A 14,236-nucleotide genomic window follows, 5' to 3' on the forward strand; every position below is an offset into this window, starting at 1 on the left:
TCTGAGCTCGGGCACCGGGTCCCGAGTGGGTGCAGCTGGCAGGTGATGGGGTGACACTGCCACCTCCCCCGAGGACAGATGCCCTGACTGCTGTCTGCATGGGTGACGGGGCTTCAGCAGGAGGAGACAAGAGCCATTCGTCAGGCTGCTGCATGGCCTGGCGTTGGCAGTTCCTCCTGGGCAGGGAAGGGCACTGGGCACCCTCAATTTGGACCTTAAGCCGCCTTTCACACCCTCCAGGCAGATGGTGGCCCCTCCAGCAGACTGTGCCCCGGGTGCCCCGGCACCAAAGCCGGGCCGGCCAGAAGAGGTGGCTGCTGCCAGCCTCTGCTCCATGGTCCTGCCATGGCTCTGCCTCTCTCTGCGGTCTGGTACATCCCTCCTTTCTGCCCTTTTTCCCTGCAGCGCAATGAAGAACCACAGAACACCAAGCACTAAATCCTGCTCCACTGGTGTTTGCCTGATAAGGGCTGAATCCGCACGGATGCAATTTCCATTTTTTAAGACAAGAAGAAATAAGGGTTTCCAAGTAGCGATAGACCCGAGCACCACCTAACAGGCCTTTGAAAGCTGCTTTGAGCACTTCCCAGCTGTTCTTCACACAGCTCTGACCATAGAAAATGTCAGGCTTCAGTTACCTAATTAAACACAGATGCAAATAACAACCCCGCTTGCAAGGATACATCACCCTTTAGTGTTCCCAAGTGCTTCTAGCCAGGAGCGAGTGCCACAGCCCAGAGCAGGGCAAAGACAACGAGGTTATAAATACTGCTCTCAGAAGGCTGCAGCTCCAGGCGTGGAGGGGGCAGCTGTGGTGCAGCAGGGGGAGTGTGGAGGGGGTAAGTGTTTACCAGACTGCTGCAAGTGTACCTCTGCTTTATGGAATCAAGGAACAATTGGTTCAGCTATTTACTGCTACTCTGTTTGATGACGCTGTGATTTGGGGGATGGCAGTTCCAAGTTTGCCTCTCTGCTGGCTCCTGGTTGCAGAGCAGGGCTCCTCCTGGAAGGGGGTCTGGAGAGCAGGACCCAGGCTGCTCGTGAGCCCAGCGAAGAAGAGCGTAGTGGAAAGGCATGGCAGGGTCAGAGTCATCATGGTAGAGTTACTGCATGGTGGCAGACCAGTTTCCATGTCTGCAGGCACCTGGGAGCTGTATCTCAGCCATGGTACAGAGCAGTGTCCCTGATGCAGATGCTCTGATGCCAAGTGGTGTTTATCCAAGCGCTGGCCATTGCCCTTCCCCAGCCCTGGTGTGTTCCTGGAGGCACTCGCTGGGCAGTGCCGCCTCCCTGCCCTGCTGGTGCTCTTCTCCGCTCTCCCCAGCACACACGGGCGGGCTCTCCTGAACGCCGCTTTCAGGCTGCGCTACTGCTCTCGGGAGGAGCCGAGGAAGGTTTGTCTCGGTAGGTAAAACTCAGCCCTGGGAATTTCCCTCTTTGAAGCGCTTTTTCCTGGTTTTTGTTTCTTTGTGACTTCAAGATTTTTATGCTTACTTAGGACGCTTGCCTGCCCATGTAAGAGTCTCTGGGGCTAAGGTGGGTGCGCAGTAAGCTGGTTTCACCAGGGAGCCTGCTCGCTGCTCCTGGAGGTGCTGGGTGTCCTCCACCCCCTCTGACCTCAGCCTCCAGGAATGCGCGGCGGGCCCTGCCTTGCTCGAGAGGCGAGACAGCAGCGGGAGACCTTCTTAGCCTGGGTTAAGGAGTCCTAGGAACTCAGTGTGTATGTGTAGCTCTGTCTGTGCACCCTCGTAAGTGGTGAATCCAGCTCATCTGAGAGTAAAAGCATCCAGAACTTTAAATACACTGTCACTTTTGTGAGAACAGGAGGCTGAGCACAAAAGAAGGAACCTCTGTTTGCCCCTCCATGAAGGGAGACAATGCAATGTGACTTTGCACCTTATTTCCAATCTGATTAGACACTTGCCACTCTCCTCAGGAGAGAGATGTCAAACATGCTCCAAACAAGAGAGGATGTTTGCATCTTAACAGACATCAGAGAATCTAACCATGAGCTAAATCCACGTGAATTCGGGCTTTCTCTAGCTGCTGTATGCACAGATCGACTGGCTTTTACCACACTATCAATGGCTTCATTTCTGCTGTGTCCCAGTCCCTGAGCCTGTACGGGGCGTATTGACAATGGATTTCAGCCCTCTTAGTAACAAGAAGTTTGGATGCAGATGAGAGATGCTGAAGAGAGAGATGCACCTCCCGCGGTGGGGGTACATCTGCTCCATACAAAAGGACTGATCTGGCCTTGTCCTTTTTGTCACCTTTCCTCAGAATTGCTGTACTTTGCTATTACTATAACTTTTTTCAATACAAATACATGTGTCATGTCAGTACTTAACAGAAAGAGGAGTGGTGAAATATGACTCTTTAAATCGACGGCCCGCTCCCATTTACAGGATCAGAAGCCTGGCTGGGGCAGGCTCGTGTTTCACCACTTCTTCAGCTAAAAATACAGAAGGGTGTTTGACAGCCCCAGGTGAAATGAGGGGAGCTGGACACAGTGAGGGTCCGCGGCTGGAGAGCCTGGAGACTGTGTGCCGGGCAATGCAGGATGTGCTCGTTCCATGTCCCAGTCTAATCCCACACACTGCACTGGGAGGCTTTCCCTGCGGATAAAGAAACAAGTGCTGCACTCAGGCATCAGCCTCGCCCATGCCTTCCTCAGGCTGGGGGGTGAAGTAGCCTGATCTCGGTCACTCCTTTCATCAAGCAAGTGCTGGGGCGCTATATGTGGTACGAGACTTCTGTAACCACCACAACTTCCCAGGCAGTCTCATATCAGCAGATGAAATGCCTTGTCCCATGTGCAGATCATGTCACCCCTCCCTGGTCCGGGTGCTGTCACCTGGTCACCCATCCCGTCACAGCTGGTCCTCCGCAGGGTGGACCCTCCAGCGAGGGAGAGCGGCCGGTGTATGAACTTCAGCCTGTGCTGGCAGCAAGCTTGTTTAGAAGGGAAGGCACTTTTTTCTTTATTTTATGAGATAGAAATATGAGGGGGTTTTGTTGTGTTGTTTTTGTTTTTTCTCTTTTTTTCTTTTCCCCCCCAGGACAAAGAGAGGCAAGCTGGGCTTCTGGCAAGCCTGGCTGCATGACCAGGAGCTGTGGTAGCCATTCTGCTGGGTGGCAAATCCTCATGGCTGGCAAGTTAAAGTGAGCGAGTCCTACAGAGCAGATGCTGCTGTCAGAAGGCTGCACTCAGTCTGTCCAACAATATGGACCTTTGTAATGAAGGATGAAATCCAGGCACAAGCTGTGGGGCAGGTGGAGCAGAGGCTGAGCTGCCTGCAAACACCCTTCTGGGAATCCCAGGATCTGCACTTTCTGATTGTCACCCAGCGCGTTGGGGAACATCCCTGGTTTGGTGGCACCGTGCTGTGACCAGCCCTCCCACAGCCGGCAGTGGCACGCAGCTCCCGGTGAGGAGCAGCAGACCCTGCGCCACGGGAGGGGAGCGGGTCCCCCCAGGCAGGGGTGGCAGAAATTCCTCCAGCCACTGGTGGAGGAGGGCTGACCTCTTCCCAGGGCACAGGAACGTGTCAGAAAGCCCTGATGGCGATTCTGCAGCTCAGAGATAAATACATAAGGTGGAAGGCAGCCTGAAAATGGGACTGAGGAGCAAACAGGTGAATAGTTGCTGAAGAGCCAAAAGCCAGCTCTGGGTTGGACAAACCCCTGTTCCTGTGCTGGGACTCTGACTATGACGCCTCTGACGTTGTTTTTTGCTTTCACAGTGCTGTGTCTCAAAGCCAGAGCCATTTGCTGCGGGGCTGGCTAAGCCCAGTGGGCCAAAGGCTGAGGAGGGATACGATTGCTCTCTGCAAATACAGCGGGACGTAAGAACTATCACCAGAGAAGAGGTATTAAACTAAAGGACAGGATTGGCACGAGTGCAAATGAGTGCCAATTGGTTGCAAATAGATTTAGGCTGGAAACTAGAATATTTCTAATCATGCAACAAACTGGTGTCTGTAACAGCCTTTTGGATAAAGCAGCAGGGCCGAAACGTCAGGATGCTCCCGGCTGCCCAGTGAGCTCATAAAGGGCTGATGCAGTACCGTGGCGTGGCAGCAACGCGGTGCAGAGCCCCGTCCTTTGGGGATTCAGTAACTCACCCCAGAAGAGTTGGCCCATGCAAGCCCTGCCCGTGCCAGGGGTGCTCCGACTGTGCTCCCCTGGCGAGGGACAGGCGGTCCCCTGCTGCAGGGAAACCCCGGAGAACAGCGGAAAGAGGGAAGATTCCTCCTTTTGCAGTCAGTTATGGTCAATGTGGCACGCCTGGTAGCTCCTCATATGCACCACCATGTTTACCATGGTAATGCCACCATCTTCCCCACCATTAAGTCTTGCAACTAGTGAGTGACTCCTTCCCTTCTCTCTCTTCATGCACCCAAGAGGTGTCTGAATGCCGGTGAGTTTTTTTCTAGCACATATCCAAAATGGAACCTTTTCCTTAGGTGAGCAGCAAGCAGCTCCGCTTGTCATTCCATGCAGCATCTCTTCTCTCCTGCTTTTACTTGCTGGCCTTTCCAGAGCACACAGAGCCTGCTCCAACTCCTTTAAATTATCAGCTAAAATGATCTTCTTGACCTGCTGATCCCAGCCTTTCTGCTGCTACTCCCACATTAAGCAAGTTTAATGCTTGTGTCCTCGCTTTCGAGCTTCTACCTTGCTCCTGTGCTTCATCACTGACCTGCCCTCTTCCCCGTGGCCTCCTGCCCTTCTTTGTGGCCACTAATGCTGGCTCAGGCACCTTTTTCATCTCTCCTGCAGCAGTGCCCCACAGATCTTACTGTGCAACGTGGTGAGTGCTCAGCACAACGGGGCAGTGGGGCAGGACTGAGGCGTTTGGGCACTGCTGCAGCCGAGACCCAAACGCTCTACCCCACCCCGGGCCGCTGCCTGCCCCGCGCGTTCGCGGGGAGGAGGGCTCCGGAGCTTGCTCTAAGGGAGCAAAACACAACAAAATATTTTTCAGCAAAGCTTGCAGGCGGAAACATGCCTTCAAAGCGTTACAGTCCAGTTCACTACGGCTTCTCTTTCTGCCCTGCTTTGTACATACCCTGCTTTGTTGCAATAGCTCTAACCCAGTGCGTTACGCTCCTCAGGGCAAGGACTGTCTCTCTTTGTTCTGCAGAGCCTCCAGCGCGCGTCCAACCATCACTGCAGGCTTCTGGTCTTGGGGAGGGGGTGAGGAGAGGCCTGTGCTTGAAAGGCAGATGTCATTAAAATACGGTGGAATAGAGTCTGAAGCAAAACATAGTGCGGTGATGGATCTAGACCATGAAACTCAATGATTTCACTGCTGTACGCAAAATGCTGATGGTTGTATTTGTAGTGAGCCATATGCTGGCTGTGGGAAAGAAGCCCAGGCTGACGGGGGAGCGGTGGGATGCGGCAGGGCTGCAGCAGGCGGTGCCGCCTCTCCGTCCCTCGCCCGGCTCACTGCGGGGTGCAGCTGCTGCCAGCTCTGGGGCACAAAACACCTCCTGGAAAGTCCCTGTTCAGGGTATTTCATAGGGAAAGGTTGGCCCGAGTTGTTCAGAACAGCCAAGAAATGCAGAAAGGCTGTTCAGAAATCTCTTCTTTTTAAGATTTACCTGTGCAGGGACACCAGAAGAAGTGTGTACGTATCTGAGCGAGGGATCCCCCCGCAGCACAGCAGCCTCTGCGAGCTGACCCGTCTCTCCCTGGGGAGCGGTGGCTGTAGGACTCTGCCTCTGCAGAAGGCTGAGCTTCACCCTGGCTGCACCCAGGGGCTGTTGGCACAAACAGCAAATCCAGCTGATAGTGCTGCAGAGGATGGGGTTGTTCTAAGGTGAAAATTACAGGGCTGGGGTAGACTTGTGCTGTGACAGCACCTGTAAGTAACTGTAAGGACGGGAGTCGCTTTGCTGGTCTCGCGCGCGCAGGTGGTGGCAGTGGTGGCGCGCTCTCTTCTCATTGCTGCTTTGAACTGCGCTTCCTGGGCGATTGTTCCCTTAATCAAAAGAAAATGAACTCCAATTAAGGTATCTCACAAAGTATGATTTGTGTCAAATTAAGACTGCTGGTGTAGCTTTGAAAAAAGCAGTAATACTGAGGCCTGATTCACACAGGACTTACAAGAGAAAGGGGTGGATCAAGCTTCTCAAGTAAATGCAGTAAGAGCTGAGTTTGATTCATGCAAATCAAAGTTTTTGTATAATGTGAGATCCTCCTGTTTGAGATAGGATGGGAGACTGACATGACCATTATAATAGTGTTTTGGAAATGAAAAGGGCGTATCTGCGGCTGAATGCTTCCCAGGCGCGTTCATGCATGTTCTCTTGGCAGGACAGACATCTTTTACCTGTACCCACGACGAGGCTTCCAGCAGCCCAAGGAACCTGCAAGAACAATGTCTGTCACGACAGAAACCGCTTACAGCACAGGAAGGCTGTTTGGTTGGTTGGAAGGTCTGTGTTATGCATTATTTGTATACGGCCTTCTAAACTGTTGGCCTAGTGGTTCATGAAGAAACTTTTAATAAACAAAATAAATCAATCTATTGAGAATATTAAGCTTTAAAAGCACTGGTTTTGAATTAAAAGAAGATAGCCTTGGCAGGACGTAGGCAAAAAGCTTAGTTTAAGTCCCACTCACTGAAACTGCATTTAATAGTGGAAATTTACTGAAATCTTGAAACTTGAAAGAAGAGAGTTTTTAACTCCTGTTGTGTGTACTTGGTACAAGGAGGTACCAGGAGATGTTTAAGACTCAGACAGCAGTTACCCGGTGATGCGTTTTCTGCTAAACACACTCCTCATTTTCCCCTCACCAGGAAAGCCAAGCCCCGGGTGCAGCTGGGGTCGGGCAGAGCGAGCAAACCCCTGCTCAATGGGGACAGAGCACTGGGAGCGAGGTGTCGGTTCTGGGGTAACTGGAGGGGATCTCTAATGCCAGGCTGTCCTGGGGAGGTACCCTGGGTACTGGGGAGGTACCCTGGGTCCTTGCTTGCTGCCGTCGGGCTGGAGGGCTGTGTGAGTGTCCAGGAACGCAAGTCCCTCAGTTGTTGCTGAGCGAGGCTGGCAGTGCCCTGTGCCTTGCGGAGCTGCTGCTGTGCAGAGCAGAGCCCTGCCTGACGCTGCTCTCTCTTGGATGACACCAAGCTGTGTGGAGCGGTCAACATGCTGGAGGGACGGGATGCCACCCAGAGGGACCTGGACAGGCTTGAGAGGTGGCCCGGTGCAAATGTCATGGGGTTCAACAAGGGCAAATACAATGTGCTGCACGTGGGTTGGGGCAACCCCAAGCACAAATCCAGGCTGGGCGGAGAATGGCTGGAGAGCAGCCCTAAGGAGAAGGACTTGCGGGTGCTGGTGGATGAGAAGCCCCACATGAGCCAGCAACATGCGCTGGCAGCCCAGAAACCCCCCGCAGCCTGGGCTGCATCCCCAGCAGTGTGGGCAGCAGGGCGAGGGCGGGATTCTGCCCCTCTGCTCCGCTCTGGGGAGACCCCCCTGCAGTGCTGCCTCCAGCTCTGGGGCACCAACAGCAGAAGGACACGGAGCTGTTGGAGCGGGGCCAGAGGAGGCCCCAGAGATGCTGGGAGGGCTGGAGCCCCTCTGCTGTGAGGACAGGCTGAGAGAGCTGGGGGGGTTCAGCCTGGAGAAGAGAAGGCTCCAGGGAGAGCTTGGAGCCCCTTCCAGTCCCTCAAGGGGCTCCAGGAGAGCTGGGGAGGGACTCTGGAGCAGGGAGGGGAGCCATGGGACGAGGGGGAATCGTTTTACAGTGAAAGAGGGGAGATTTAGATTGGATATCAGGAGGAAATTCTTTGGTGTGAGGGTGGTGAGCCCCTGGCCCAGGTTGCCCAGAGAAGCTGTGGCTGCCCCATCCCTGGAGGGGTTCAAGGCCAGGTTGGAGGGGGCTTGGAGCAAGCTGGTGTGGTGGGAGGTGTCCCTGCCCAGGGCGGGGGGGTGGCACTGGATGGGCTTTAAGGTCCCTTCCAACTCTAACCATTCTATGATTCCCTTCTTTTCCAGGGTAACCAGGGTCTGGGGTCCTATCTCCTTCTGCTCTGCACCTCTGCAAACCCCTGCTTTGCCCACTGGAAAAGCAAATACTGAACTGGAATAGCTGTTTTCTGTGCTCCTTCAGCACACACAAGGGACTGCAGATGAGTAGAGGACCAGGCCTCCGGTGGGTCTCGGAAGGTGACTGTCTTTTAAAAATGAAAAGCAAACCCAGAACGGTCAAAAGGCCCTGAAAGGCGGCAAGAATTACAAACAGGGATTGAAAGCTAAAGAGAGAGAAAATCTTAATTAGATCTCCACCAACCTGTAGAGGAACACATTTGGATTAAAATGAAATGGAGCTTTGTACTCTCCGGGTTTCAGAGCAAGAATGGAAGAGGAATTATTCACATTTGCTATTTGTGAAGCCGGATTGCTTTTTCTGTGAACTTGTCTTTTTAACTTCTCACCTTGTCAAAAAATTGTGAAAAGCTGCTGGGATGGTGTATTTGGGGTAGTTCTTATCACAGAACATAACAGAAACATTTCCATGGTTTCAGAACACGGGCAGAGTTTCCTATTTAATCCTATCCTCTCCAAGTTAACTCCTTTCCTCTGGTGGCAAGCCAGCCTGTCCACCATTCACCAACTGGCCTTATATTTCTCTACCATCGATATTTTCTCTTTGTGAATATCTATCAATATTTAATACAGCGGTGTCAGTTTTGCTGTAAGATGAGAGGAACTACTAGAAACCTTGAATTATACATTGTGTGGCTGGGGGAAGCTGGGGAGAGTTTTCTTTTGGACCCAAAGCTCTTGGAGTTGATCTCTGGGACCTGCAGCCTGAAATCCTAATAATGGACGAGCACCAGAAGAAACTCAATCAGCGGCATGAGGGAAGGCCCCGCAAAGTGAGGTTCAAAATATCGTCATCTTATAGCGGTCGAGTGTTAAAACAAGTCTATGAAGATGGGCAGGAACTGGAGCCCCCGGCCAAAGAGCACTCCCGGCGTTTTCTCCGCCACAGCTTCGAGCCAGGGGACCATTTCTGTGGGGCTGGGGAAATGCCAGAAAACAGGTTTTTCTCGCCAGCCAAGCTGAGTGCCCAGCGGATCAGCATATTCAAAGAGGACAAGAAATACAGTCTCACCAGTAACTCTGCTCTGCTCGGGGACTGCCAGCCAAGCGACAGCCACTGCAGGGTAAGTCATGGCCTGCCCGGGGCTGTCACCCGGCCAGGGAACCCGCTCCAGCCTAAACCATTCTTGGACAACTATGGTAACGGGAGTCTCAAACTGGAACCTCGTTCAGATAGAGCTCAGTTTTGTCAGTCTGGGATTTTAAAAGGTGTTTGTAAATCTTCAGCCTTTATCCCACAAATTCTGTATTCCGCTCACTCTGCAAATGGCTGGAGCCGCGTGTTGTGTGACCGGCATCTGCTCGCTGTGCTCCAGCTTCTCACTGGCATGATTTGCATCTATCCCTTTTGTAGAATAAGATATAATATTTCCATATATATCAATATCTATACATAGTAATCCTAATGCATCTAAAGCAGTCAAATGTAAGGTGGGTATTATCTTAATTAGTTATATTTAAGGCATTGAAGTTGCATGACTTCAGCTGGCAAAAGGGTCAGTGCCACCGGCAGTGCAGCAGTGAGCCTCCGAGCGAGGCGTCCACATCGTCTGGCAAGTCAGAATTACCCTTCCGCTGCGTTTAAAATCCCAGCTTAGTTTCACTGGGTATTTTGTTAACATATAATTATTGCCATTGATATGAAGCGTCTCTTTTAGTCCTAATAAAAAGCCAGTACGTGTGTAATATATGTTAAATTGATTAATACACAGGGATTATGTACATTTTCTTACCCTGTCGAATTAGATTTATGTATCTTTAACTGCTATTTGGTTTTATCAAATCTAGATGTGCCAACTAAACAATTCATATAACAACGCTGGCTTATCGGCACTATTGATAACGCAGCCGTATTACACTGATACACAAACTCTGAATGTAAATTAATACATTAAAAGTACTAATTCTTGGTGCTAATCAAAGTTGCGTGTAAGAAACCCAGATGGCTGATACTTGAACTATATTTAGTTGATACACCTGACATCTAGTTTAACTGAAAACATCAAACCACGCTGAATCTCTCCTGCCTGAAGACAGAGCACTAATGTGATCTTATCCATACCATTAATTTGTTCTGCATTCTTGGGTAACGCTCATCACTGTTCCCTGCTTTCCTTGACCATAAATACCCTGAGTAACCACGCTAGCCAGTGCCGGTTTTGTTTGCTATCAACATGCATTTGGTGTTTGGAGACACCATGTCTGTGTAACAAACCCGAGGCTTTGGAGGCCTTCTGGAAAAGGTAAGGGTTTGCCTTCTGGAAAAGATAAGGAAGGGTTTGCCTTCTGGAAAAGGTAAGGGTTTGTTCTCGCCTGCCCCCCGCTTCTCCCCCCAGAGGGGCAGAAGACCACCCCACCCCACCTCAGCTGATGCCACTCTGGCAGCGTGCTTCCTTAGGAGCATGTCTCCTTGTGCATCGCTTCTGCCACAGATACTTAAACAGAGCGAAATATGAAGACCGTGTAAAACAATAGGCTATGGTAACTGCCATCTGATACCGAGTGCAAGGGGGAAAAGGGAGCAGGGAAGCAAAGTGCAGCTTTCAGAGAAATGTTTGACTATACAAAGTTTAGCTTTAGAATCATTCAAAAGAATACAAATTCAAGTGTGCCAGAGACGGTTATTTAGACTGGCTCCTCACTGCTAGGAACCAATTTAGCATTAGAAAATGAGGGGGTTTTTATCATCTGACCCTTTTGCCAGTGTTAATAAATTACAAAGGAAAGCTTTCTTTTAAACTGAAAAACCCCATCAAAGGCTGCGGAATAGGTCACCAGGGGAATTTCTACTTCTGGCCAAAAACATGAAAACCCCTCTCCACCCCTCTCCAACTACGCAGCCTTCAAAGAAACGCAGGTCAGTCCCCAGGGCAGAGGTTGCCTTTCCATACATGCCAACACCGCTGCTCTTAGAATCGTGCCACATTTTTTTTCTTGCATGTGGGGTGGAATGAGAATTTACATCCCATCCAGAACGCGACCTTAAAGCAAGGCTTTGAAACCTTGACCCAAAGTCTTGGTGTGATCCCGTGGCCCGTTGGGGCCGTCTCTCCCCACTGCTGTGCGCAGAGCTCCGGGGGTGGTGGGGGCCGCCCTGTGTTGCAGAGCCAGCCCAGCAGGTGACCAGAGGAGACATCCTTCTGGGAGCCCAGGGTTGTAGTTGTAGAGCCTTTATACAGGCAAGACACTGATGAGATCCTTCTACAGGCTTCTCCAATTTTAGATTTCGGCAAGATCATCATCTACACCAACAATCTGAAAATCATCCGTGCACCAATGGACCAGAAAGAGCTCATGAGAAGAGTCATCCAGACTGAGGGAATAAATGACTGGGCCTTCATATACCGGGAAAGGAAGGAAAGATTTGGTGGTGGACATAAAAAAGATGTGGAAAAAAAGGTTGCCTGCAATCAGCATGTGCGGGTAAGAGAAAATGGAAAGTGTCTTTTTTCCCCCTAGGGCTTTTGGGTCTTACAGCCCTGGTCAGGCCACTGAGCATTCCCACCCAAGCCCCATCACTGTCTGTATCTGGCACCTGACTAAATTTGGATTAAAAGCATCACTTTGTTCCTCTTCCCACTCGGGAGATAACCGATCAGCGCTGTGCTGCAGCCTGCGCTCTGGGGACTGCTCTTCTGTTTCCAGATGCTCGTGTCTCCCACTTGATTCTTCCCCTGGAGATGGCTGATGTTTCTGTAGTTTGGCATAGGTCCACCCTTCGTCACCGTCTCCCAGTGGGATAAGAGCAGGCCAGAGTTTCTCCAGCCTGACAAGGCTAAACACAGCTGCTCTGTGGTTGAGACTGCCAGAGGCTAAAATTTTAATATCAGCTGAAATAAGATTGTGCCTTCCACTTGTTTTCTCACGGGTTAGTCTTTGTTGGTCAGAATCCCAATTAGTCTGACCATAATCTCATCCCACAAAACATAATGTTGTTGTGGAGGGCAAATACGAAACAGTTCTGCAGATCTGAGACCGACCTGTGCGGAGGGCAGGTTACCTTGGTCCTTCTGCAACCACCAGCCTTGCTCATGGCTCGCTTCCACAAAGACCCCATGAAAACTGCAAACGGCCCTGAGAAACTAAGCAGGAATTTTGGCCTTTGTCAGTTTTGAAATAAACTCGATTTTCAGTAAGAGGGCTTTCACGTAAAAGCCAAGATTCATCCCATCTAGTGGCAGACACTTATCTGACGCCCCAAAAAAATCACTTCTGGCCTTTGGGGGAATGTGTGTCAGAAAGGAACTCCACAAGGCAACCGATCGCCTCCCTCCAGTCGCCCTCACTGGAGGAGCACGCTTCGGAGAAGGACAACAGCTCCAGTAAGGCACTGCTCCAGAGAAATTTGTTAACCTTGGAAGAACTCAGCAAAGTACTTCTGTTCTTGATATTTAGGAACAAAAAGTAAAACTTGAAGGTCCTAAAACTATTATTTTTCTAGAATAATTTTGGACTTTCTATATACTGTATTGTGAACATTCATTTAAACATGACCAAACCACCGGAAGGTTATCCTTCTGAGAAGTGGATTGATTTGGACTATCAAATTCATAAGCAGGCACCAATGTGAAGCATACCTGGCACCAACTCTTAGTGAAAACCTCCTTCTGTGGTGCCATGTGAAGTGGAGCCGCTGCACAGGAACAATGCAGGACTCTGAACCTGACATCAAAAGAAGGAACCTCCACCGTGCCACATTCTTCTTCTTTAATCATTTCTGGGCTCCGTGGAAGCACTGAATTTTAGGCTGGGATTTGGAAGAGGCTGTCTGGCACCCTGGGAGAGAGTTGCAGACACGAGGGACAGCTTGAAAGGAACTGTGTCTGTCGGTGATGAGGGATTCGGGGGGAGAGGGAGAGGGGAGATGCTTGAAGAAATGAATCGTGTCTCAAAAGTGAGGATACAGGGCAGAGAAGTGGATGTGTTAAGAAATGACAGAAAGATGGGATGGATGGAGCTATGCAGACCCTTGCAGGAGGAGAAAGATGTATTTGAAAGTATTGTGTTATAAGCCCAGTCACATTAACTTCTCATTTTCTAGAAATATCCAGAAATTGTCACCAAACATACGTGAGCCTTTTTCTCGAAGATCTGGCTGTAGAGAACTGAGTATTATTGGCAGAGTGGCATGTCGGGAGCAACAATTGCTTAAAAGAAGACAGAATTTCCCTCTTTCAACTATGTTACTGACTTGAGTGTCTGATACCCAGTAACAGGTTTTTTCCTGATCTATCTCTTTCAGGAGGGAGATGCTGAACACGGTTGTTCCCAGTGTAAAGGGTCAGGCTCTGCGCCTTGCTCACTCTGCCATGGAAGCAAGTTTTCGATGCTGGCGAACAGATTCCGAGAGTCCTACCGGGCTCTCCGATGTCCGGCTTGCAACGAGAGCGGCCTCCAGCCCTGCCGGATCTGTGCTGCCTGAGCCACACAACAACCACCACAGCAATATTGGGTTGAAAACTTGGGATTATTTCACCTTCAAGCAGCCTCGCTATAATGACAAGTTTTTAAAAGATGGGCAAGGCACATTGTACACATGTCACTGTAAATGTGAATACCTCGGCTCTGCTACCGGCTGTCCCTCCTGTTGGCGACATCCACTTTTTGCTTTGGAACGAGCCCAGATCCCCGTGGGTGCAGGAGGAGCAAACTGCTGGAGGAAATGACCAGCATTCGGGACTTAAGCGCCTGCGTAAATGTCTCTGGCATCTGGAACTCGGCCTGAATTCCCTGCCCCTGTCGCTCAGCTCGGTATTTGGTGCCCGGCACAGCTGCGTCCTCACCCACCGGGCGCTCCAGCCACACCATTAAAAGTGGCAGAAGGAGGTGCAGTTTGGGCACGTCAGCAATGCGTCAGGGTGTAGAGTCTGTTTGTACGACAACAGCAGAGCGGTGCCTCCCCTAGGTTTTCACTTGCTGAACATTTTAAAATTATACTGTCTTTTCTAGTTAACTCTGTACTTGCCCTGCGGTGTCACAAGCATTTCCTGAAGACTTTGCCGATTCTTACATCTGCTTTAGCGGACACAGTGATTCCTCTGGGGTCTGATTTATGGGTAGAAATTGAAAACCCTTCTCAAACCTGGAGCTATGAAAAATGTACAATAATT

At 50.7% G+C, this 14,236-nt stretch overlaps 1 protein-coding gene across 1 annotated transcript; it reads left to right on the forward strand.

Annotated features, from left to right (window-relative positions):
- The first annotated feature begins 3,122 nt into the window (after positions 1 to 3,122).
- Positions 3,123 to 14,208, forward strand: GRXCR2 (glutaredoxin and cysteine rich domain containing 2). The gene is made up of 5 exons (XM_063349023.1): positions 3,123 to 3,638; positions 3,747 to 3,872; positions 8,016 to 9,190; positions 11,334 to 11,549; positions 13,369 to 14,208. The coding sequence occupies exons 3-5, from the start codon at positions 8,846 to 8,848 to the stop codon at positions 13,546 to 13,548; spliced, it is 741 nt and encodes a 246-aa protein (XP_063205093.1). The 5' UTR covers positions 3,123 to 3,638; positions 3,747 to 3,872; positions 8,016 to 8,845; the 3' UTR covers positions 13,549 to 14,208.
- The last annotated feature ends 28 nt before the right edge of the window (positions 14,209 to 14,236 follow it).

This window comes from Chroicocephalus ridibundus, chromosome 11 (genome assembly GCF_963924245.1).
Source record: "Chroicocephalus ridibundus chromosome 11, bChrRid1.1, whole genome shotgun sequence".
In the NCBI taxonomy this organism is placed as follows: Eukaryota; Metazoa; Chordata; class Aves; order Charadriiformes; family Laridae; genus Chroicocephalus; species Chroicocephalus ridibundus.